At 33.9% G+C, this 25,783-nt stretch overlaps 1 protein-coding gene across 1 annotated transcript in view; it reads left to right on the forward strand.

Moving 5' to 3' along the window:
- The first annotated feature begins 16,456 nt into the window (after positions 1–16,456).
- Positions 16,457–25,783, forward strand: part of LOC143069320 (uncharacterized) — a 164,561-nt gene continuing 155,234 nt past the window's right edge. Inside the window, exons 1-2 of the mRNA XM_076243889.1 lie at positions 16,457–16,667; positions 20,374–20,442. Coding sequence (XP_076100004.1) covers positions 16,536–16,667; positions 20,374–20,442 — 201 coding nt within the window. The 5' untranslated portion in view covers positions 16,457–16,535. The remainder of the gene's footprint in view (positions 16,668–20,373; positions 20,443–25,783) is intronic.

Below are 25,783 nucleotides of genomic sequence, written 5' to 3' on the forward strand. Positions count from 1 at the left end.
CTTTGATATGCCAAATCTAACTGTGTATGTAGATTCTTAATTTTTGGTCCAGTTTTCAAATTGGTCTACATTAAGGTCCAAAGGGTCCAAAATTAAACTAAGTTTGATTTTAACAAAAATTAAATTCTTGGGCTTATTTGATATGCTTTATCTAAACATATACTTTGATTTTTGATTATGGGCCCAGTTTTCAAGTTGGTCCAAATCAGGATTCCATATCAAGTATTGTGCAATAGCAAAAAATTTTCAATTGCACAGTATTGCACAATAGCAAGAAATATCTAATTGCACAATATTGTGCAATAGCAATTAATTTTCAATTGGAGTTATCTTTCTTTGTATAGAATAGTAGTTGATAATATATGTTGGAAATTTGCCAGACATGACTATGATGTCATTTTCTATTTTTATTTGCCAAAAATTTTATGTAAATAACTTCATTGGAAATTTGCCAATATAAAATGTTGCTGATGAAGCTTTTTTCCCTTATCTTATCTAAAATGTTTTTAGATAATGTAGAATGAAATTCAAAACAGTGTGGCTGTGGCCATTGATTGACAGATTAAATTCATCCATTGACTGGGACAATTTACGTGAACGTTTGTCTGTAACGACCACTGTTCACGACGTACCTACGATAGACATTTAAACTGTGGGGTCACCAAAGGTTTCTTAACGCCTTTAATTATAAAATAATTCGAAAAATTAATCAGGAATAACCTTTATGTTTTGATTTATACAATTGATATAAATCAAAACATCGTTTTATTTCTGATTAATTGTTCGAATGACTTTATTAAGGTGTTGAGAACCTTTGGTGACCCCATAGTTTAAGTGTCTTTAAAAAGTACATAGTGAGCAGTGATCGTTACATACAAACGTTCACCTAAATTGTCCCAGTCAATGGATGAATTTGATGTGTCAATCAATGGCCACAGCCACACTGTTTTGAATTTCATTCTATGTTGGACATTTGCCAGACATGACTATGATGTCATTTTCTATTTTTATTTGCCAATAACTTTATGTAAATAACTTCATTGGAAATTTGCCAATATAAAATGTTTCTGATGAAGTTTTTTTTATTGTTTTATACAATAAACAATTTATATTCACTTTTACTACCAACCAATCTTTACCATTCAGTGATAATAAGCACTTTATTTTACATTTTAATATTTTATGATGTATTTAAAAGAGTAGTTATTGTTGCAAACTCCATTAGAAATTTGAATTGATATCAGTTTTGGAAAAAGGGAAACGGGGATGTGAAAAAAAATGGGGGATGGCTGGGGTTAAATTTTTCTCATTTCAGATTTCATAAATAAAAAGAAAATTTCTTCAAACATTTTTTTGAGAGGATTAATATTCAACAGCATAGTGAATTGCTCAAAGGCAAAAAAAAAATTTTTAAGTTCATTAGACCACATTCATTGATTTGTAAAATCTTGACATTTGTTTTGTGTAAAAAAAACCATGTAATGTCAAAAATTTGATCACAATCCAAATTCAGAGCTGTATCACGCTTGAATGTTTTGTCCATACTTGCCCCAACTGTTCAGGGTTCGACCTCTGCGGTCGTATAAAGCTGCGCCCTGCGGAGCACCTGGTAATTTTTTGGTCTTTTTCTTGAACTATAAGCAACTATATTTGTTGTATGGAAGAATTGTTAGCTGTACATGTCTGCCTGACATGGTTTATCTGACCTTTACCTCATTTTCATGGTTCATGGTTCATTGGTCAATGTTTAGTTTTCTTGGTTAAGTTTATATGATAGTTGTAATAAAGATTTATATTTAGAACTATCCACGATTAGTAAAGAAGGTGAGTCATTTCAGCGTGTGCACTCTTGTATTTTAAGTATATTTGGTGTATGGGATGGTTGTAATGTGTTCATATATAGGTACTTTCAGTCGAAAAGAATCTAAAACTATTCTCCGCAAATCATTTGGGTTCAAACGATTTAGGTCTAATAAAAAAAGGCGCTTTTTGAGCAAATAAGGTAAGACATTATTCGTTTATACGTGTTAATGCCAATTTCCCGTTGGTGTGGGGTGACATTGCCCCGTAGCTATTTCCACTTGGCATATATATATAAAGGTGGCTAGCAATGTAACTGTTGACCGTACTATCATTAAAGACGAAATAATTCAATGGTCTTGTTGTTTGCCAATTTGATATAACAGATCAAGAAAATTATTTGTTTAAGCAGCTTAGGAACGATATAGTGCACTTGTCAGTCAAGCATTATGGTGCTTTCTTGAACATTGTATAAGCAGCTTAAGTCTGAGTTTACAGTTTGCAAGTTCTGTCCATCAGTGATTTATAATGGATCAGCATTATGGTAAGTCCCTACTAACTACCATGTAGTAAACTCGTTTTGTTGGGGATGAGTGTGTAAAGACCTACTCATTTTTGCGTTCAGATCGATTCAAGATAGTCAGAAAAAATACATTATTTGGATATCAATGCTTTAAAGAGATATCGAGGAGTATTAGGGAGAATGAGATAACTATGATAAAAATGAAGAACACCCTCATGATGATGGAGAAAAACAAGACAATGAAATTGAAGCACTTGCAAAGAAGCAGAAAAAATGACATTATCTTCTTTTCTGTGTCAAAGAGATAAAGGGTAAAAGAAGTTTGCGACGATGAATTTGACAAGGTCCCAGCAAATTGCAATAATGAATTGTTCATAACGGGAATGTCAGAACGAGAAGAAATACTCTGGACTTGATTAAAGATGAGAAGAATGCTATTTTATTCTAGTCTTGAAAACTGAAAGTTTATCAGCTGTCAGAATAAACCAGCTCATCTGGATTGTTATTTCCATCGGAGCTCATATTGATACAAAATTGCAGTTATGGTACTAATAATGATGTAATGGCTTTACTGATCTTTACTGAGCCAAGCAAATTAATAGACCATCAAGTATGACAAGAAGGGATATTTTTTTTAAATATCGAAATTATGGCAGAAAATGTGCCCCTGTATTCTCATCCTGTTCAAACAATCTTTTTGAAGACGGCTTCCAAAGTTGCTAAAGATATAATTGATTGTTCAAAAGTGAGAAACAAACTAAATTTATTTTTACTATGGCAGAGCCGATGTGGTAGAAGAGATTGGCCACAGAGGACCTAATTTTCTTGGAATGTTTTTGTGCTAGTTGCAGTTAAGCATTAGTTTATATTTAGAACTATCAACATACTATTAATGGTTAGTAAAGAAGGCGAGACATTTAAGCGTGTGCACTCTTGTTTCAAAACTAGTGTGTTAAGGTTTCTAATGAAGGGGTAAAAAATACCTTAGACATAATAATAAACTCATCATAGATACCAGGATTAAAATTGTATATGTACGTCAGACGCGCGTTTCGTCTACAAAAGACTCATCAGTCACGCTAGAATCAAAAAAATGTTTAAAAGGCCAAATGGAGTACGAAGTTGAAGAGCATTGAAGATAAATGTTTTGCCAAACAGAGCTAAGGTAAAATCTATTCCTGAGATAGATAAACTATTGGTATATTATAGAGATCTTAGAAAATGTTGAACCTAACCAAGACAATTTTAATGTAAAATGTGCCTTTAACTTAAAAATAAGGGACCATGTCTCAAATGAAATAAAAAGTTAATGTCAATTAATGTTCAAGTTCATTAAATGAAAGAATAGTTTATTTAGCCTACACGAACAATTATATATGACTGAGTTATGAGATATTCCGGAAAGACTTTAATATTGAGTGTGTGTGGCGCCTCCCTCTCGCATATTGAGCTTTTTATTGCATATTTATTACTGAAAGGGAGAGCACATAAAACTATAAGCTGTTACGTGACCGCTATCGGTTTTCGTTGCAAGGTTCAACAGTCTCAATTTATGAACTTTTCATAAAATTTTATTTTACGAAACATGTTCCAGGGATTGAAACGCTCTAAGTCCTCGAAGGATGAGAGGCTTCCAATTACATCGGAACTCTTGGGTATAATAATTGAAAAGTTGCCATCGATTTGTATTTCAGCATACGAATCATTGCTTTATGCGACAGCTTTTCAGTCGTCTTTCATGGCTTTTTAAGAGCTGGAGAATTGGTTTACACAAAATTAGGCCAAGCGGCAAATATGATATGGTACACACATTTTATGAGGAGCAAAAGTGGAATTTAGAAGGCTACACTTAACGCACTTTAAGGGTGATCAAACTGGTAACGGCATTTCTATTGGTATAAGGAAGACAGATTCCACAGTTTGTCCAATACGGCAATTGAAGAGTAAGACCAAATAAAAATGGTTCTTTACTGTCACCTTGGCTGAAAATATGTGCCTCGTGCATTCACCCATGCCCGCAACATTTATGTCGGCATCCATTTGGGTTTGAAGCGGGGAAAAAATGTACCATTAGGTGGCAAGGTAAAAGGGTCATGAATTGGCACGAATTAGTACCAAGGATAAACTTTATTTTTAAAGATTTGAACAGGAGCCAGATTTTCTAATAATACATGGTGAGGGTAACATCATAGGCTCCTGCAAGTTACATAATTTTAGACGCAAATTAAGATGATTCTTTGTAAGGTTTCAGAATTGCTCCCTAAAGCTAAACTAATTTGGTCCCATATGCTACTAAAGCTATCCTGGCGGAATGGTAAAAGAATTAAGTCTCTGAACAATCTTGAACCATGTTCACATAATGGCCTATAATATCCGTTACTGAGCTTCTATTCCCAGGGCCAGTATTCAATGTCAGTATTCATAAATGGACAGTAATGATAAAGTGTTCTTTTTGAACAGATGGTTCTAATTGACCAATCGTAATCCATGCTAATGTTTTAATTGATCGATCGTGCTTCATCCTAATGTTTTAATTGATCAATCGTGATCCATTCTAATATTATAACTGAGCAACAGTGAACCATTCTAATATTATAACTGATCAACAGTGATCCACGCTAATGAGTTAATTATGATCATTTGTGATTCGTAATCGTTCTAATGATTCATCTTTATTAATGATAATGTTTGATAAATTTGTGAGCCGTGACCATTATTTCGTCAATTAAAATAATAATTCATTTATATCTATTTGAGGTTTATTGAAAATGAATCTTAAGTAAAACAATTTCTAGATGTAGTAATGACAAAAACTTTAATTGGCACAACAATTTACAAACATCACAGTGTTAGGTCTGCATCAGTTTCCAACGATGAATGCCGACCTATGTCTCATATTTGACAAACAGCAAGATGTTCAAATGATTTTTTTCTCAAATACAAGTGTGGACACATATGAGTGTGGATAGTATGTTTGGATGTTTGACAGTGTCTTATGACAAAAGGAGTGTTATTAGTTGTGTTGCACGATGACAAACAATCTGAGCATTAGGAGTGTTGTTTATTTATTATTTAGTTTTTATGTTCAAGACGGGCATGGAAGAGACATTAATTGCATTAGTTACCAAATGATTATGATAGAATATGTAACGTTCCACATCTTTGATTTTGGATACATTTTGTAGCTAGGAGAGCAACACATAATACATTTTTCTAGGTTCATTTTGTCATGCGTTTTTTTTCTAAATGGGAGATGATATCTAGATTTGAGAACATGATATAAGGAGCCTGTAATTCAGTGGTTGTCGTTTGGTTATGTGTTACATATTCGTTTTCATTTATTTTTTGTACATAAATAAGGCTGTTAGTCTTCTCGTTTAAATTGTTTTACATTGTCATTTCAGGGCCTTTTATAGATGATTATGCGGAATTGGCTTTGCTCATTGTTGATGGCCTTACGGTGACCTGTAGTTATTAATTTCTGTGTCATTTTGGTCTCTTGTTTGTACATAAATAAGGCTGTTAGTCTTCCCGTTTAAATTGTTTTACATTGTCATTTCAGGGCCTTTTATAGATGATTATGCGGAATTGGCTTTGCTCATTGTTGATGGCCTTACGGTGACCTGTAGTTGTTAATTTCTGTGTCATTTTGGTCTCTTGTGGAGAATTATCTCATTGGCAATCATACCACATCTTTTTTTATATGTATTTGCTTACTATTTGTATGGTTCTATTTATATTACTTTGTGGAGGATCGTCAGTATCATTAGTAAAAAAAATTGTTAAAAGGTCGAATTTTTTCTCAGATTAGAATACATTTATTGGTTTTTAGTAATGACAATGCCTGACAAGATGCTAGGGGCTAGATGAGCTAGGAAGTAAACTTCTGTGCTGATTTTTATCAATTCTTTGATAATATTTCCTCCAAAGCTGCTCGAAGCAAAAAAAAATTGACAAATGTGAAAATGATTTCACCAAAAGAACTTTTTTGAGCATGCTTATCTCCGTATTACTTACATTGAAGAAAGAGGTGATACATGTACTACTTTGACAAATCCTTGTACATGAGAGTTGTCTGTCAAATCTTTATTTCACAAAGAATGAATTGCATAACAATGAACTGAGCTCAAAGCAAAGTACTTTAATAATAAACTTAGACAAAGAGCTAAATCCAGTGATATACTTTGTACTGCAGGTTCTTCATGAACATCCATTGACCAAAACCATATCTCAATAAAATGCCATATACTACATGGTTGGATCAGAAGTCCTGAAAAAGACATGGTTTTTTTTATCGTATTTTAAGTATGCACAGATTAAAACTCTCTTGTGGTATAATCATTCAGTATCTAGCAACTATCAATTTGCTTCATGCACAAATTGATATAGATTGAGCACTCCTCTGTTGGAAATAAGAACACTCCTCCTGGCTCCACCTAATTTAAGTCAACTGATGAAGAAACATTCAAAACTATAAAATGTTATTCAAGACTTTTCAGCGTCTATTTACCATTGCCACTGAAACAGTGATATATTTGTACACATATATAAGACCAAAACTGATATTCGGTCTTTACTACATCTTCATTCCCCAAGTCATTTTCAAATTTTCCAAATTTAGCTATATTTAAGCTAACTACTCCTCACTCACATGTCTAGATTATCAGTTTTTCTACACATGAGTATCGTAAGATATTTGCTAGTGAGCCGCAATGAATATTTTTAGCGAGTGAGCCCAGCCAATGAGCTAAAATGAATCAAATTGTGTACTCAGTCAGAGTTGTTGATATTTTAAGGTATCTTGACAAAGAAAACCTGCAAATCTCAGTGGCAATTCAGCACTTTTCATAAAGGGGTGGCCTCTGACTTTCCAAAGGGCTGCCCACTCCTGTCAAGCTTTGATGATTTCCTATATAATCAACTAAATTTTTCCCACCAATAGGAGGATCTAGGGGGCAGACCCCTCCCCCCTTTTCGTTGGAAAAATTTTGTTGATTATATAGGGAATCACTGAAGCATGACTGGAGCGGACCCTACCTTATGAAAAGTTCTGGATCCGCCACTGCCACCCCCTGGGTCTGTCTATGCATCTGTTTATGGTTCTGCGTAATAGTACCAATACTGTTTTTTTTTCACCTTCCTTACTTGGCCCTAGACAGTTGCTTATCTGGTTAAGGTTCTATCACTAGCTTTTTTTAGACTAGAGATTTCATGCGTACAAATTAAACCAGACCTCAAATGCATGTACTACAGACGAAAAGAGACAAATAATTTTATATAATAACCTTGAGTTTACTTCGACTACTGATATGCAAACCAAAAAATAGACACAACTAGATGCTCCGCAGGGCACAGCTTTATACGACTGCAGAGGTTGAACCCTGAACGGTTGGGGCAAGTATGGACACAATATTCAAGCTGGAATCAGCTCTAAATTTGGATTGTGATCAAATAGTTGACACAGCATAGGTTTTGGACACAGAATGAATGTGGTCTAATGAACTTAAAATATTTTTTTTGTCTTTGAGCAATCACTATGCTGTTGAATATTAATCCTCTCAAAAAAATGTTTGAAGAAATTTTCTTTTTATTTATGAAATCTGAAATGAGAAAAATTTAACCCCCCCCCCCCCCATTTTTTTTTCACATCCCCCTTTCCCTTTTTTCAAAACTGATCTCAATTCAAATTTCTAATGGAGTTTGCAACAATAACTACTCATTTAAATACATCATAAAATATTAAAATGTAACAAAAAGTAACCTTCCTTTTGTGGTTATAAACCTTGTGTTAAAATTTCATAGATTTCTATTCACTTTTACTAAAGTTAGAGTGCGAAAACTAAAAGTATTCGGATGACGACGTAGGACGACGACGACGCCAACGTGATAGCAATATACGACGAAAAATTAAAATTTTTGCGGTCGTATAAAAATATCATAAAATAGCAATTGAAAGATTGATTGCACTTTGAATGTATAGTTCAGACTGAGACACGTGTTACATGAGGAGCTGGTTTGTTTACAAATAATAATGTCATGTGATCACTCACTGACGTCACAATTTGCATCGATCTGGCAGTACACTAGACAGTACGCTCAAACAGTACCCATTATCATGCAACGCAAATGTGATTGGTTATCAAATAATACAGAAATAATGCATGATTTTCACTTTTGACACGAATAGGTCGGGTTGACATTTCTGTCATCGGGGATAATATTGAGATAAACTGGGACTAAACTGACCGTCAAAGATGTCTAGAGAAGCACATCTGGACAACTTTAACATAAATAAGCCATACTAACCAAAATTACTCTATATTAATAAACCCTACATGTATGTCAGTGAAATTTCACAATGATTACGATAAACAATTTTGATACTGACAATGATGCTGGTCACGGTTAAATTGGTGCAAAAAATATTCTTACTCCTATTGCTTTACGTAATAAAGTTTGAATAGAATTGAATTTGACTGAAGTTCAGCATACAAAAAAACGTGGATATGCAGAAGCATGACAATATATTACTGATAAAGTGTGTATATATTTCTGTAAACGAAGTTGCCTGTACATGTATACTTCACTTGAGCGAAAGGATATCTCTATTTGTGAATCGGTTTATTAACTTTGAACCCGGAAATTTTTTGGATTGCTTTTACATCATTGAGGCTATCAATTTTCATTGCGGGGTTTCACATATTTCAAATGGAATTGTAGAAAAAATAGAATGTTGTTAGCAGAATCAAAACAGAAAATGATGAACACTTGATTATTTTTAGCAATACATAAATTGGATTGAGGATCTGTGTATTCACATTATTTGTAAAACTCTCCTTAATTATTCCTGTGAAGCGTGTGCTTTACATCAGGCTTGCTACAAATGTATGCTTTACATCGACGCCACAGTGCTTCAACCAGTCAGGGAATGTTTATTTGGGGCATTCGACCTATTCTAACTCAGATTTTTGCACATTTTAATCCAAATTATAGAAAAATGGAATATTGTTAGTACATGTACATATAAAATAGAAAATGATGAATACTTTTAGTTAAAAATAAATTGGATGGGGTTCTGTGTATTCACATTATTTGTACAACTGATCTCCTTACTGATGCCATATTTTGGAATTTCCGTGACCTAAATGGTTCGCGAAAATTAATATTTTTATATATATAGTATAGAAATTAAACTTCAAAAAGTAAATTGGTTCGATTAAAGTATTATACGGCGGCTTCACTGTTGTGCCTTTAAAATACACCAGTCCTATACATTTGTACTGCACGTACAAACTATGCTAGAGGAAAAACGATGATTTTTCAGTGTTATTTTCAACCCTTTTCAGATGCATAAAGCATTATATTTAGGACTATTTGGAAATGCCCTTAAATTGTATGAAGATCAAGAATAACTGTATTTACCAATTTCATTCACAAATTATTTCTAGAACGGGTTTGTTGTGACGCCTCCGGGTGTGGGAGCTTTTCGCTGCATTGAAGACCGATTGGTGGCCTTCAGCTGTTGTCTCCTCTATGGTCGGGTTGTAATGGGTCTTTCCCGCATAAGCAATTTCACACAGCAAAATAAAATGAACATGTTTACTTTTATATAAAGTTTCTTTAATAAGGGAGTTTATTAGTAAATTGAGTTGTTTTCGCATCACTTAAGTAATTGCATGTAACGAACTAACATAGGTCCAAGTAATGTGCAGTGGCTGATCCAGGGGAGGGTTTTCAGTTGGAACCGCCCCTTTTTTGGGGTGATCAATGCATTTGAATGGGTACATGGTTGGACCCCCCCTTTTCACAAAATGGCCTGATGTGTTTCAGTTTAGATTAGAGTAACTGAGACAGATCCAGCCATTTTTTTAAAGGGGACCTCACCCAGGATAAGCAGAGGCGGATTTAGTAATTTTTCAAAAAGGGGGACCTAAATGTAAATTGAGTTTTTTCGCATCACTCACTAAATAACATAGGTCCGAGTAGTGTGCAGTGGCGGATCCAGCAGGAGGGTTCCCGGTTGGAATCGCCCCTTTTGTGGGGTGATCAATGCATTTGAATGGGGACATGGTTGGACCCCCCTTTCAAAATTATGGCTAGATCTAGATCTGCCACTGATGTGTTTCGGTTCTGACTTGACTAGATGAGACAGATCCAGCCATTTTTAAAAGGGGATCCTAACCCAGGATAAAGGGTCAGTTCCAACTGATATCCCTATCCAAATGAATTGATCGTCAACAAAAAAGGGAGGTTCAACCTCCGGAAACCCCCTCCCCTAGATCCGCCACTGACCAGAGACTTAATGTGTACAAACCTGACGTAAAATTATGTACTATTGAATAATAAATGATATCACATTACCTCAAAAAATCAATAACTGTTACAGTACATTTCTCATGTTTCAATAATCCAAAAACGATGTTTATGTAAGAAGTTCCCGCGCAAATGTCATGTGTTACCGAAACGGGAAACACACAAAAGAATTGTAGGTGCATGTTGTCATTCGCATTCCGATTAATTTACACAGTTCAATAAAATATATATGTTAACATTATCTATATTGGTTTTGAATTTAGTTACTAGATCAGAAAAATGATTTGTTTCTCGCAGACAACACAAAATAATATACATATTAACTCGACACTTAATCTAAACATCCCTACAACAAAATGGGACGACCAAACAGATTTCCTAATTTTGATAAAGGTGAAATATGTAGAATAAGAATTGTGCACTCTGGAATAAGATCATAAATAAAGCCCAATATAAAGTGTAAACCAAAAAAAAATAATGTATGAAATCATTGTTTATTACATCTGCTTGCATAATAATATTGAAGTTGAAACTAACAACGATCACGTGTATCTTGTCAACCCCTGAAAAACATAATATTGTCTTCTTGACTACTTCCGCAAACCGTGGTCTGGTAAAATGATATATTGTTATAGTGTATGTTAACAAATTCCTTTGTGAAATATGCATGATAAAACGATAAAAAAGGATGTACATTCTTCAGCAAAAGGTACATGTGTTGATGGATTAATAAAAAGATAAGAGATTTTATAATTCTTATCGTTATTTTAATAACCTTTATTGCCATATAGATTATAAATAAAACATGTTTGTGATAAACTGAACAAAAAACTAACATACACTCATACATATATAATATTAAAACGTATTTATATACCACAAAACTTTTAACCAACGGTAAACCAAGAGTCTCCTGTCCTCAGTTCCATTGACTGTTTTCAAAAGGAACCTAAACTTTGTACCTGTTGAAAATTTGATGGATTGAGTATATCTTATAGGTTAGATTTGTTAGTGCAACTCATAAGTCAGAATTTTGAGAAGCAATTTCATTGAAGTAATTAAGTGAAATTCATCATCTATATCTTAAAAGGGCAAACATTGCATAATCTAACGTTTCTTAATACTTTTTTTTTTATATCTACCTAATTCAAGTTCTAGACTATGATCACATATTCTGAATTTAACGAAATTCAAAGTTTGAATATGACAAGTAAAATTCTGTCTCAGCATCTGTTTTGAGATTTATCTAGAGAAAAAGTTCACTATGTTCACATAAGTTTTCAATATTAGTTTTTATGCCCCACCTACGATAGTAGAGGGGCATTATGTTTTCTGGTCTGTGCGTCCGTTCGTCCGTTCGTCCGTCCGTTCGTTCGTTCGTCCGTCTGTCCCGCTTCAGGTTAAAGTTTTTGGTCGAGGTAGTTTTTGATGAAGTTGAAGTCCAATCGACTTCAAACTTGGTACACTTGTTCCCTATGATATGATCTTTCTAATTTTAATGCCAAATTAGAGATTTTACCCAAATTTCACGGTCCACTGAACATAGAAAATGATAGTGCGAGTGGGGCATTTGTGTACTGAGGACACATTCTTGTTTTACAGGTTTTTATTTTTATTGAAAATCCCTACTGTAACGTGTTTGGCTTTTGAACTATGTGTTCGTATCCGTTTTCATAGAATCTGAGATACTCCAATATCAATCTTTTAATTAACTCAAAAACCTAACTACAACTTGGATGCTTTTCTTAAAAACTACAAGACCAACTTTGAAACTTTGAAACTTAATAAAAAAATAACACTATTTACACAAATAACTTTGTATCAAAAAGTAGTCTAAAAACTATAACCTCAATTTATCCTTGATTCTTTTACTGACTCCGAGGTCCCAACTGATTTGACAAACAATTATATTAAAACCATTCAACCACTATTAAATAAGAACAAGCTTCAAAAATCCTAGATTTCTGAAACACCTAGTTCTGAGACACCCAGTCTCTGAGACACCTAGTCCTGAAACGACTAGTCTCTGAAGCACCTAGTTTCTGAGACAACTAGTTTTTAAACACTATTTTTAAGAGTCTCCGGAGCACTGAAGTCACCAGACTATTACAAACTACCTGTTCGAGGGACTGCGACCATTCCCGAGGGAAATTACAGTGTCGGAACAACCCGGTAGCTTCTAATAATTGTAACACTTAGTCTCCGAAGCACTGAAGTCACCAGACTATTACAAACCACCTGTTCGAGGGACTGCGACCATTCCCGAGGGAAATTACAGTATCGGAACAGCCCGGTAATTTAAACAATCGTAAAGACTTTAAAAACCGCTTGCTTCAAAACCACAAGCTTTCAACTCAAACTTTGCTTACAAACTTGTCAATTCTAACTTCTTTATTTGCTGTTATTCCCTTTTCAATGTTTATCCATCAACTGCCAAAAAGTGCGGCGGCTACAAGCATATTTCAGAAGCATGGTTCATATGCTAGCTAATTAGTCCAGACGCTTATGAATGACGAAGGAACAAATATGATACATGGGAACCCTTTTGGACAACTCTTTGTGAGGCCTCTTCTTCTTATCAGGAGCTTGTACATTATGGATGTAAGAAACAATACCACAGTCTTTGTAAAAGTGAAAAATCAGCTCTCCAATTATGAATAAACATGTATTTGCGGCCTAACGAGTATGCTGATTGGGTATCATGTCCTTACCTTAATAAAATATACCTGGAAACTGTAACACGAGCGGATGAAGTATTGGATGCGTATGGTAGTTGAAGCAACAAATGCTCAGGATATTCTATCTTATCCAACACGTGATGTATTTCAAGTTTAGCACCAAGTTCACATTAAGAGGCAGACACTAGAATCATGGTGCATGTGTCTGATGCAGTGAAACACGAACTTAAACGAGTCATGATTCGAACAGTCGTTACTGATGATGCTGTCATTACTTTTTCGCTATTCCGTGACATAGGGGTAGACGAACTATGGATTGTGTTTGGGAAGGCAAAAAGCTTTGGATTAATATCTATCAATGGCCTTTCAATGCACTATACAATGAATGATCACACACACTTATTGTGATCGATGCCTTTACCGGTTGTGATACGGTTCTTTGTTTGCTTAAAAAGGAAAAAAAGACTGCGTTGGAGACTTGATGGCATTTGAAGATGTGACTTTAACATAAGGAATGATGATTGATCAACCTAAATCACCGGGGTTTTACTGTAAGATCGCACAAACTGAACAGATTGATTTAACATGGTTAAAAAGCGAGAAAATAACTTTTTGCGCAAAAAGGAAGGCTAATTGAGGCTATTTGGTCTAGTCTTTTCAGTAAAACGTGTAATATACTAAGGCAGGTGTTTAGGGGGATGAGCTTGGAATTGGCTCTTATGCTACCCAGCTCAGGCGCTAATGGATGGCGAAGGGACAAAGAGGTTCCTTTTTTAAAAAAACTCTTTCTGAGGCCTCAATACTTTGTCAGAAGCTTGTACAATGTGGATGTAAGACAGGATGCCACCGTCGTTGTTAATGTGGAAAATCGAGTCTTCCGTGCAATGCCTTGTGTGCATGTGGTGGTGACAGAATAAACATGTATTTTTGGCCGAATAGTAGTAATTTTAAAATGTTTTAGTACTTTAGTGATTTTATTTTGTTTTAATCAATCTATCCAAAACTCAACATCGAATACATGGATTGAGGACTCATCTTTAAAATTTATGCCATATTGTTTTTTTTTACCGGAAGTGTTAACTTTGTATTCAAACATTAACAACAGAATAGAATGAGTGGATTTGAGGATAGCTTCAAGCCAAAAACTTAATGACCAGCACAAAAAAAAAAACACAAATTTTTATTTATATTTTGAAAAAAGTTGAATATTAAAATAAGAAATTGATATTTCTATGTCTGCCATTTTGGATATAGCCGGAAGTAAGGGTTTTAAAGACATATGTCTTATACATTGTATCCATGAGAAGCACCAAAGAAAGGTTCATGCGCAATGTAATGATAGTAGCAATACGTTAAAACACATTTCAATTTCCCTCCTTACAAAATAAGCTTATTTTAGTACAATGTCCGCCATGTTGGATTTTACCGGAAGTAGGGTTTTTGAAGACATCTCATTTATATAATATATCCAAAAGTAGTACATAACAAAGGTTTTTACCAAATATTGTGATAGTAGCATGATAATAACACCATTTCACATACTAGTCTTCGATATTGGGCTGATTCAAGTATGATGTCCGCCCTTTTGGATTTTACCGGAAGTGAGACTTTTTTTCAAATGCCTTCCTATCTGAAATAAAAGAGAAATAGTTGAGGAAGGTCTATGCCAAATTTCATGCTTGTTGCAGGAGGTGCACAATTCTTCACAAAGCCGCCGTACTAAAATAACAAATCTGAAAACTTCGGTGTCTTTTTATACCAAGAGTGCGGACCTCGAAGAGAGCACCCTAGCAACAATAAGCGCGTCTCCTAACAACCAAGGATAAAAAGATGATTTTATATGTATTTTTCGGTAACGCACTGTTCAAACAGTTATTTCATTGTAGATTACAATTCAACGATAAATAACAAATATTGTCTTATGCCTAAACTGCATTTTTGTCACACTACTTTGCGGTCCTACTCAAAAGCGCCCGGGAGAACCCGACAGCGCCCGGAGAAAAGAGATAGTGCCCGGGGAAGAAAATAAAGCGCCCGGGAGAAGAAAATAAATGGCATTTTTCATTTTGATATCGTTTTTGAAAAACATGTCTTTTTATAAATCTTCAGCAGAAGCTGTGATCCATTATTATCTGTCTTTCCCCGTCTTTCTAAATAGTATTCATATATAATTGTTTAAATTGAAACATTCATACTTGTTTTTGTGCCTCATTACAAATGTCTATTATCTGAATTTGCAAAATACTTGTCTAAAATTTAAAAAAAATCAATGTGCATAACTTATTTCATCGACACAAAGTTGTCTCATACCAATACAATTTCTATATATTTCCCCCGGGCGCCTTTTCTTTTCCCCGGCTGCTTTTTTTCTTCCCCCGGCCGCTTTTTCTTTCCTCGGGTGCTTTTTCTTCACCCGGGAGCTCCCGGGCGCTTTTTAGAAGGACCCCTTCTTTGATATTTTCTTGTAGGAATTTGACTCCCTTTATATTTTTACATGAAGACAACTTTTTAAGGATCATCATTATCCAGTTTTATCATATAGTCCCGTAAGTGTTACAATGAAACAAAATTTAAAAATTAAACGCTCTTGAAGTTTTATTGGAATTTCATTAGTTGGTGTGAAACACTTAAGGGATTGAATTCCAGAGGGACAGTCAAACTAATAAATCGAAAACAAACCGACAACGCCATTGCCTAAAATGAAAAAGACAAACAAATAGTACACATGACAACATATGAAACTAAGGAATAAGCAACACGAACCCCACCAAAAACTGGGGGTAATCTCAGGTGTTCCGGAAGAGGAAGCAGATCCTGCTCCACATACTCATACAATTCTTATTAAATTTTGCAATTTAGTAAGGTAAGTCTCATTTAAATGTTAATGTTGTGGTCACAACAATCACTGTCCATTGTGATGTGAATTTTAAAATTATATACCAAGTCAGAGACATGTATAATTGTCTGGCATTTACAGCAACTGTGGTAGAACAAAAATCTGATTAATTGAGCAAACTGCCCATAAGTTAACTATTTGTTTACTGTTGCATTTGCTTCGCAATTGATTGTTTGTTGATTTAAAGTATTATCACAAATTCTTTATCGTTTGAAGTGTGTAAATAGATCACCCATGCCTTATCTGAACAGGATGTTTAGTTCCCAGAGAACAACCATGTCACAGAATGCGATGAAGAGAGACAATTTGTTTGGATTAATACGATATGTTTAATCAAATTTCTTTTTTGACATTACTTTGTATTTTATTACATTCTGGTCAGTGTTTTAGATATGAGAGGAATATAGAACGAAAATTATGCAAAACTCAGTGCAAAGCACTATGCATGGACAACAAGGTAACGTACGCATTATGCACTGATATTTAATATAGAATTACAAAAAATAATTAACGAGTCATCTCAGATTGATAATGTTTGAAGTGTCGAAAAAAATATGTGTGTGTAGGACTAAGCCAGTTATAAAACGATATCGAACTGTCTTATTGTATTGTTTACAAATCACATCGCGATGACCGTGGCATAGGTAATTTCGATGTATTGCAATCGCCTAAATTTCCATTATGCAAGTTAGTTTTGGGTTTTCAACCTATCTATACAAATTATAGATCCACGGTAGTACTAACTTACTAAATAACAGTATACTTAATCGCTTGATTCAAATTCATTTTTTCAATGGATACTCCAATAGATATTTTTATTAGAACTCAAATTAATAATTTGAAAATGTGTTCTCGTTAGAAATATATATATATATATATATATATATATAAACGTAAAAAATCATTGATAACATCTATGCACACGTACCGAAAAATTGTGTTATTAATAAAAGCTTACGGAAGAATATCTGAAAAACGTTTTGCGACACTCTTGACAAGGACCGGTAACTCTGTTATTGTTTGGCGGGAAAATATGAATGGCTTCTCATATCCAATCTTTTAGAAAAATCGATTTTTACAGAAGAGAGTCCACCATGCACTTGCACTGCACTAAGATAAGAATAGTAGAAAAGCATGATATACAACAAGGTGAAAATTATATATACACGCAACCGTAATATTAATATAGTATATACCAACAAACCATTGTAAACTCTGGGACTATTATTATATTAGTAAAATAGTCCCAGGTATACTGATTTGTATCACTACAATATAATATTTATTACGGTGCGGTTGAATTTCCTGTCATTTATTCATCATACACGCACAAACTTGTATCTAAAAAAAAATATTTTTCTGTAAATAACCTCAGGCTCAGTTTCAGGTATGTGGTCTGTTTCTGTGACATGTGCTTTTGACCATCCACAAGAACCTGTTCAGAACTTCAGTACTTTGATTAACATTTATTAGCAGCGTCTTTCGTTTGAAGCTAGGTAATTGAAATGAGAATTATAGGTTAGACAATACTTGGCACGTTTTATGAAGATGTGCTTTAAATTTTCATAAAACATGACCAAGTATTGTCTGGCCAATTTAGAACATAATCACACTTTCGAGTGACCTTAAAAATTATCCTTTCCCATTGTATTATTCAAACCTAAATAAGAGTTCACATTTCATAATGAAGTTAATGTTCAACATGTTGGATTTGTACGGATTGATAATTTAGTCTTAGATGCATGAATTTTTTTTTATTAGTTGTGAGTGGCTGTCGGTTAACTGCGAGAACTCTAAGATCTGTCCCTAGTGTCCTTTTGTTGTTGGGATCTACAAGTACCCGGCCACGTCCACTTGTATTTTTGTCCATCTGATGAGTTAAGCCTTTTTCAACTGATTTTTATAGTTGTTGTACTGTTATAGCACTGATCCAGATTATAGGAGAAGGGTTGGGATCCCGCTAACATGTTCAACCCGCAACATTATGTATGTATGTTCCTGTCCCAAGTCAGGATCCTGTAATTCAGTGGTTGTTGTTTATATATGTGTTACATATTTGTTTTTCGTTCATTTTTCTATATAGATATGGCCGTTAGTTTTCTCGTTTGAATTGTTTTACATTGTCATTCCTGGGCTGGCTATGCGGTATGGGATTTGCTCATTGTTGAAGGCCGTACGGCAACCTATAGTTGTTAATTTTTTTTGGCATTTTGGTCTCTCGCGGCATATCTAGAATGGCAACTTGCCATTGAGCCTTGCACAAATATTTTCAAGTGAAGAAATCACATATAATCGGCAAAAGATCTTCTAAAATTTGTCTTAAAATCTTCAAAATTCTTATTCTACTTCCTAATTTTTGCTTAAAAACTGTATGTTGTTGACACATACATTTCTGTTTTAATGATATAAAATATCATTATGATCGGTTTTTTTTTGGTCTAATTTGTTACCTTGTTGTAACTTGATTATCAAAAACCACTGTGTCAAAAACGTCAATCCCAAAAAAGTTTTACGGCCTGCAACGCGATGACGTTTCGATTATGGTGATTTTTTCGACGGTTTGTTGGATTGTTTCTCAAAGAATACAACTTTGTAAGCTGTATACTGTAAAAACGAAGTTGGTGACCCTATCTATGTTTTGCATCATTATAACGGATATTTATGTATCAAAAACACATGTTTTTAAAGAAAAATCTAATCTAAATCTTGATTTAAAAAAACACCAACTTAAATTGATCGTAAGTCATGAACAATTCTGTATACTTACGATCAATCTTAATCCTAAGTTTCTTAGTGAAACCGACTCTAAAATGTAGAAAAATACAACCATGTAAACCCACTAAGAAGGCTGTATCTTTCTACAGCTATCTAAAAATATTTTTTATTGTACAAAAACTTTCATATTTAAACAAAAATCACCATTTATAAAATGCGAAACTGAAATTTTAACTGTATATTGTTTTGATCATTTGTTTCTAACATACGTTTGACAAACTATGCACTCGCTAATTATGCGTCTACAGTTTGTCCCTCATGACAATGTTTATTAGTACAAACGCTACATTTGTTTCTAACTTCAACGTTTAATTTTAGTAAATTTATAAGAAAACAGGCAAAATCTGCAAAAAGAAAAACAATGCAGTGAAATCTTCGCCCTAGTGCCTATCATATCGTAAAACGTTACGTAAAAAAATAACTTGCTAAATCAAGGCGGTAGTGTGGAGACTTTTGAAAAGGGACCTATGCTTTAACAGTATAAGCAAAAATTTCCTAAACACTGTTAGTAATAATCTGTATTATAGGCAACACACTTTCATAAATATGAAATAGCCGGAAAAAACGGTGTAAAGTCTTGAGATTTATTACTGTGTTGGTTGAAGGAACCGCATTTAAGTATAACCGTGCAATAAGTCTGTTTACCAATAAAATGTGCATGCATTTTTGAAAGTTCAAACAGGGTTAGTTCACCCCGTATAACATAGATACAAATGAATCCGGACGTTGACGCGTTCAAAGCGATAATCAGGACAACATTTCGGATGAAAAAAATTTCGAATGTCTCTCTACAACTTATTTGAGTATATATAAATATGGTAATGTGCATGTTAGATTATTTATTCAATTATACATGCAACTGATGTAAGTTTAATTTAAAATAAGCTCCTTTTATTTTTATTTGTAAATTCCTGATATGATTTTGCGGAGATGTAGAATTTTATTCCTTGAAAAGGCGAAGGAAGTATAATTGCACTCATTGTGTAGCTCGTTGATTGTTATGATGTAATGGTATACCACTTCTCCAAGTTAACTCCGTTAGTTTTTTTCGTTTCGGGCCTTTTATATCTTCCTATCAATCTATAAAGGTGCATGCAAACATTTGATTTTAAGCATGTGATATAATAAGATAAAATGGAGAATGGAAATGGGGAATATGTCAAAGAGACAACAACCCGACCATAGAACAGACAACAGCAGAAGGTCACCAATAGGTCTTAAATGCAGCGAGAAATTCCCGCACCCGGAGGCGTCCTTCAGTTGGCCCTAAACAAATATATCTACTAGATCAGTGATAATGAACGCCATACTAAACTCCAAATTGTACACAAGAAACTAAAATTAAAAATAATACAAGACTAACAAAGGGTATCTTCTTATTTTTGCAGGAAGCCTGTGCTACTTTTTGTTTACCTCAAAACCTGTACAGATTTTGGATAGCAAATTGTGATGAGCCTGTAAGTGTAGAATATAACTATATATTATGTCTTATTTATACAAATGGTTGAAAAATAACTAATTCTTTCTTTTCTGTTTTGTATTTTAAATTCAATTCAACCGATCTCTACAACCAAGTTTAATTTTTTATTGCGAGAACCCTAAGGGGTTAACGCAGCATATATTGAACGACCTCTGTAGTCTTTCGGAACACTTGAAGTCTTTTCGGAACACATCTGTTCTTTTTTTTGGGCAACTAATGTATTTAACTGATCTAACGAATTTTCATTACCGTTTTGCATTTACTATAGAGATAAGTGTTTATCGACATTGAATAATATCCTACATCACTACCACATCACTAGTTAATTAATTAGAGATGCATGATTAAAAAAAAAACATGTTTTCCAAGACTTGTTGACATATATAACAAAAACTAAATAATTCTTTTTTACCTGAAAATTTGCACTAAGGCAAGATATGTTTAATAAAGATTTTGACACCTAAGGCGAAATGAGAATAAGCCGGTGATATGATTTGGTGGAGACAGGACGTTTGCGCTTGTTCACCTGTAAAACGATAGCGCTTCAATACTATGAAATTTGCGCTTTAAATTTTGATTCGCCTGTATTAAAATGACCGGACATTTGCGCTTTTTATCTATATAGTACTGCAACCAGAGTTCATTTTTTTAAAAACTTTAATGGTCCGGAAGAACACACAAAAGAAAACTTTGGTCGTAAAAATCCAGAGTGGTCACATTTTTGTGAAATTGAGGTCAAAGGTCAGACCTAAATATATTAATATTTCAACCGCAAGTACAAAAAGGAGAAATTTTCTGATATTTATTCAATAGAATATGCTACAAAAACTATTCATTCATAAGCATATGCTATAAACGATGTTTAAACGACAAATTTGACTACTTATACGAAGAGCTGCGATTACAAAATGGCGTTGATTTGGAACCTTCTGATTTTTTTTCATTTATGACATAGCAAAAGAAGAAGTGGCCTTGACCTTTTCAAATCCATCAACTTTCATATTGTGTATAGTGTTTCACTACAGTATGTTACCGAATTATTTTCTAACCTATAAAACACCAGTTTATCAAATTATTTCAATATTTTTTTCTATCTTTGAAACAAAACAAAATTCAAGCGCTGAAACAGTGTTTTTAATTTTGCATCTAAAAGGTTGTGTATTTTGTGAAAATTAGTATCTAGTTATAGATAAATACATATTGTGTATTTGCAAAGTCTGGACAAATCAGTTATAACACACATATACCATAGTCACCCGAGGCGAATGCGAGGTTTTAAAAAAAATCATAAGTGTTACTTGCCTTGATTAGGGGTTTGGCTGAGTGTAAAACAAAGTCAGTTTAGTGCATGAACATTGTCTTTGTGGGATAATCCTGGTAAAAAAGTTTACTCATCAATTGTTTCAGGCAAGGATGAAAAAATTATACAATGTAATGCCAATTTGCTAATGTTGTAACTCAAAATCAGTCATAACCCTTACATAACTTTTTAAAGCGACACACAATAGCTCAAGTCTTCATCAACTAGCTCTTAGTCATCATATGCAGATTCAGTTCGCGTATAAGCATTACAACACACCTCCCTTTTTTTACAAGAACAAGTTCGGCGAAGTACAGATTGTGTTCAAAGCAAACACAGTTTTTGAGTACAAATGCCATCTGGAGCGTAAATACCGTCTTGATTCTGTCAAACTCGTCAGGTATAGTCTTACCTCTGCATAGGAAACACAAAAGCCATGTGAGTACAAAGTTTCGATCAATGTTCGTGACCCATATTTCCATATGCATATTCATGATATATCTGCACGGCCAATCCAAATGTAATGGGGCGAATGTTGCTACAGGAACGATTGATTTTTTAATAGCCATACATTTACGAATTTTTGTTATCTGTAGGGACAATAGACGAATTAGAAGCGCCTATGTGATATTTTTCATCAATTAACTAACAAATAAACCGAAGAGCCTAGGCTAGGCCCCGTGTTCAAGATCGTATACGATAACCTATAATGGTTTACTTTTATAAATTGTGACTTGGGTGGTGTTTTGTACCATTGGTACTCATACCACATCTTCCTATATCTATTAAGAAGATATGTGGTCATCTTTACCATAGAAATAACCGAAAACGAGGACATAGCCCATAAGAGCACTGGTGGCAGGGTGGAGTAATTGTTCCTCTTTTAATGTATCCTTGATATTTTCAGACACACCTTGGTGTTATTCTGAAAAGATTTAACATAGACTTCAATTTCCCTGCAGTAGATGTGGCATCCCCTATATTGAGTTCAGAGCTAAACTCTATATTTCATATCCCTTGGCCCCACTGTGTCTGAATTGTAAGGTGTCACAATATCTAGTTAGTTCTGGAGTTTGGCAGTTTGGTAAGCATCAGAGACAATCTTGGGTATATGTCCAGGATGTGCTACATGAGAAAGGCTTTTTCTTATGGAAGAACAGATTATCACTACCAATCGTTATCAATGAACTGACAGCAAGTTCAAATTCTAATTTTTCAGTCACTGTTTTACCTAATTGCACAGGAGTTGACTTCAATAAGTACTTTGTAATGCATAGATAAATGATTACTCACATTAATTAGCACAACTTAAAAGACTGTCAACCCGTTTAGAGGACTCAGTTTTGTGTAGTTTTCTGGGTTTTTTTTTAAAGGTTTTGCTTTTACACAAAAACCTGTTTTCATATCCAAACTACAAGGAAGAAACTGAGCGCGAGATCGTATAAAAGTGTCAGGTTGTGAGGATGCATGTGGATCAGTTTGATCACATATATGGATTTCTGTTGTTTCTAATTTAAAGTTCCCCAAGGGTGACTGGGGAAACGAAATATGGTCCCTTTGTCTTCTCCTGACCGGCAGTAAAACGAAGTGGGGCGTCCGTTTGGCTTAGCGAGATGTATCAAGTTCGCAGTCACGTCCGGTTAGAATGGGAACGTTAAATCCGATGCCTCGTGTAAAGAGAGTGCCACGTTCTTTGCACGTTAAGAACCCTTGCAACAACTCTTTGAGGGGTCCGTAGGTGGCCTGTTGCAGTGCAAACATTCTGTCCCAATCCAATATACCATCATTTTCAAGACCTACCTATTGTTTTTATTGTTAACTTGTTCTCGTCCTGAAAATGCATGAAATATTTGCCACTGGACGTTAAGCAACCAACTATCAATCAAATTAATCAAACTTATTTAAAGACGCAACAATTTTGCCTTCTGGTGCAAGTCTCATAACATCACTGATGATTCTCCCAAGGAAAGCAGAATATCAAGAGAAGTTGGTTGTAGCATCACCTTGTCACACACCAAATCTCTGCGAAACTTCAATAGTACTTTTCCCCCGACCACTTGCATGCATATTAATTGCTCTGAGGTTAAACATTGACATACAATGTATTTTCACACAATATCAACTAAAGTCACTATCCGGAAAAACCTCTTATCCAAAGGATTTGGTTAACTTTTATAAAAAGTCAAAATTTTATTAACAAAAATATAACTTATTTACAGAAAATACACGAAAGAACTAATATATATATATATATATATATATATATATATATATATATATATCCAAACCTCTCAAATTAATTAACTTATCCTACAAAATCTACATAATCACATCGAAACTATCAAATTCATTTTGAAGGAAAAAATAAATGGTGGAGCTGATTGATGGATAGGAAATTTCTGTAATTAAAAAAAGATACATATGATGTTTTTAATTTTGAGTTTTTGACACAATTATTTGGAATTTGCCCAACAAAATTTGCATGCAGTATCGCAATAATATGTTTTGTCCTCTAAAATGTCATACACTGTTTTTGAATCATATGTTTTCTCGTTTTCAAAGAAAAACGCGTTAAATTTGTATCTTAAAAAAGCCAACTTTAAAGTTGAAAGTTTTACTTGGGGATGGTATTATATTTATGTCTTCATCCTTCCTATGATCCTTGATGATATGTGCATCAAAAATATTTACGAAAATAGCGGGAAATTTAACCAAAAAATATATTTTTGGATTTTAAGGTAACTACCCAAAACCGTAAATTGACGGGTACCCCCATTTAAGGGATAAAATACCAAAATGTGACCAGACGGAAATTAAAATATAGATATCATTCTATCAATTTAAACAATTTGCAGCCGTGTGTTATTCCGGACCATTAAACTCGTTAACTAAGCGTCTTTTTCGATGTCAGTTGCAGTACTAATAGTCGTATACAGTCTATATGGAAGAAGCGTATCGATAAAAACTTTTCTTATATCACATAGCGATATTGTCTAATATCAATAGTAAATATGCAGACATTCCATGCGGAAAATGTTGTTTTCGGCAACGAAAAATTAAGAAAATACTAACTTTAAAACTTATTGTTCAAATATAAACAACAGTTGAGTCTAGGCATTCAGAAGTTAGTTAGAAGCTAAGGTTTATGTCCGTGTAAAATTTGAAGTGCTGTGTTTTTCTTATATACATAAATAAACAAATGCTATAAGTTCTTATATCAATGCGATACTTATAAAATATCATAGCGGTGTTTTTGTTATATCAATATTAGTACTTATTAGTATTAATATTAGAATGAGTACCCATATTTTGACAATTTTACCTATTTATGTCTGTTTTGTTCACGCATCCTTATAAATATGACAGAATTTGATGAAAATGTCATTCACGTGAGAGTTTAAGCGCTATAAAATCAGTTTCAATCCACCATTTTCAAAATTTGAAAATGCCAGTACCGAGTCAGAAACTTGACAGTTTTTATCCATTCGTTTGGTGTGTTTTATCAGTTGATTTTATCATTTGATAAGGGACTTTCTGTTCTGAATTTTCCTCGGAGTTCAGTATTTTTGTGATTTCACTTCTTAGTAGTATTGTATGTAAATAAGCAGTTTTAAGACCGTTGCTTAAATTCAAATTGTTTTTTGTAACATCTTACAAATTTCTCAATTGATTTCGCAAAACTAATCAAATAAGGGTTTAATAAACAATGTCGTAATCAAATAGCTAAGTATCAAAATGATTGTTCTCATATATAACATTTAGCAAATTTTATAATGAACGCACCGAAATATAAATATATATCCGATATGCTCGCAACGCACGCATGGAAGACTTTCTTTATTGATAACAATGCAACTAACTTGTGAGAAAGATGAATCATACTGTCCTCGTTCAGATTGATTCGACAAAATCTGACCTGTACTTTTGAATATCCTTTTTTTATACAAATATGACCGTTGGTTTTCCTGTTTGAATGGTTTAACTCTAGTAATGTTTCTGTTCCTATATATGTAACACA

Source organism: Mytilus galloprovincialis, chromosome 3 (genome assembly GCF_965363235.1).
Source record: "Mytilus galloprovincialis chromosome 3, xbMytGall1.hap1.1, whole genome shotgun sequence".
Lineage (NCBI taxonomy): Eukaryota > Metazoa > Mollusca > Bivalvia > Mytilida > Mytilidae > Mytilus > Mytilus galloprovincialis.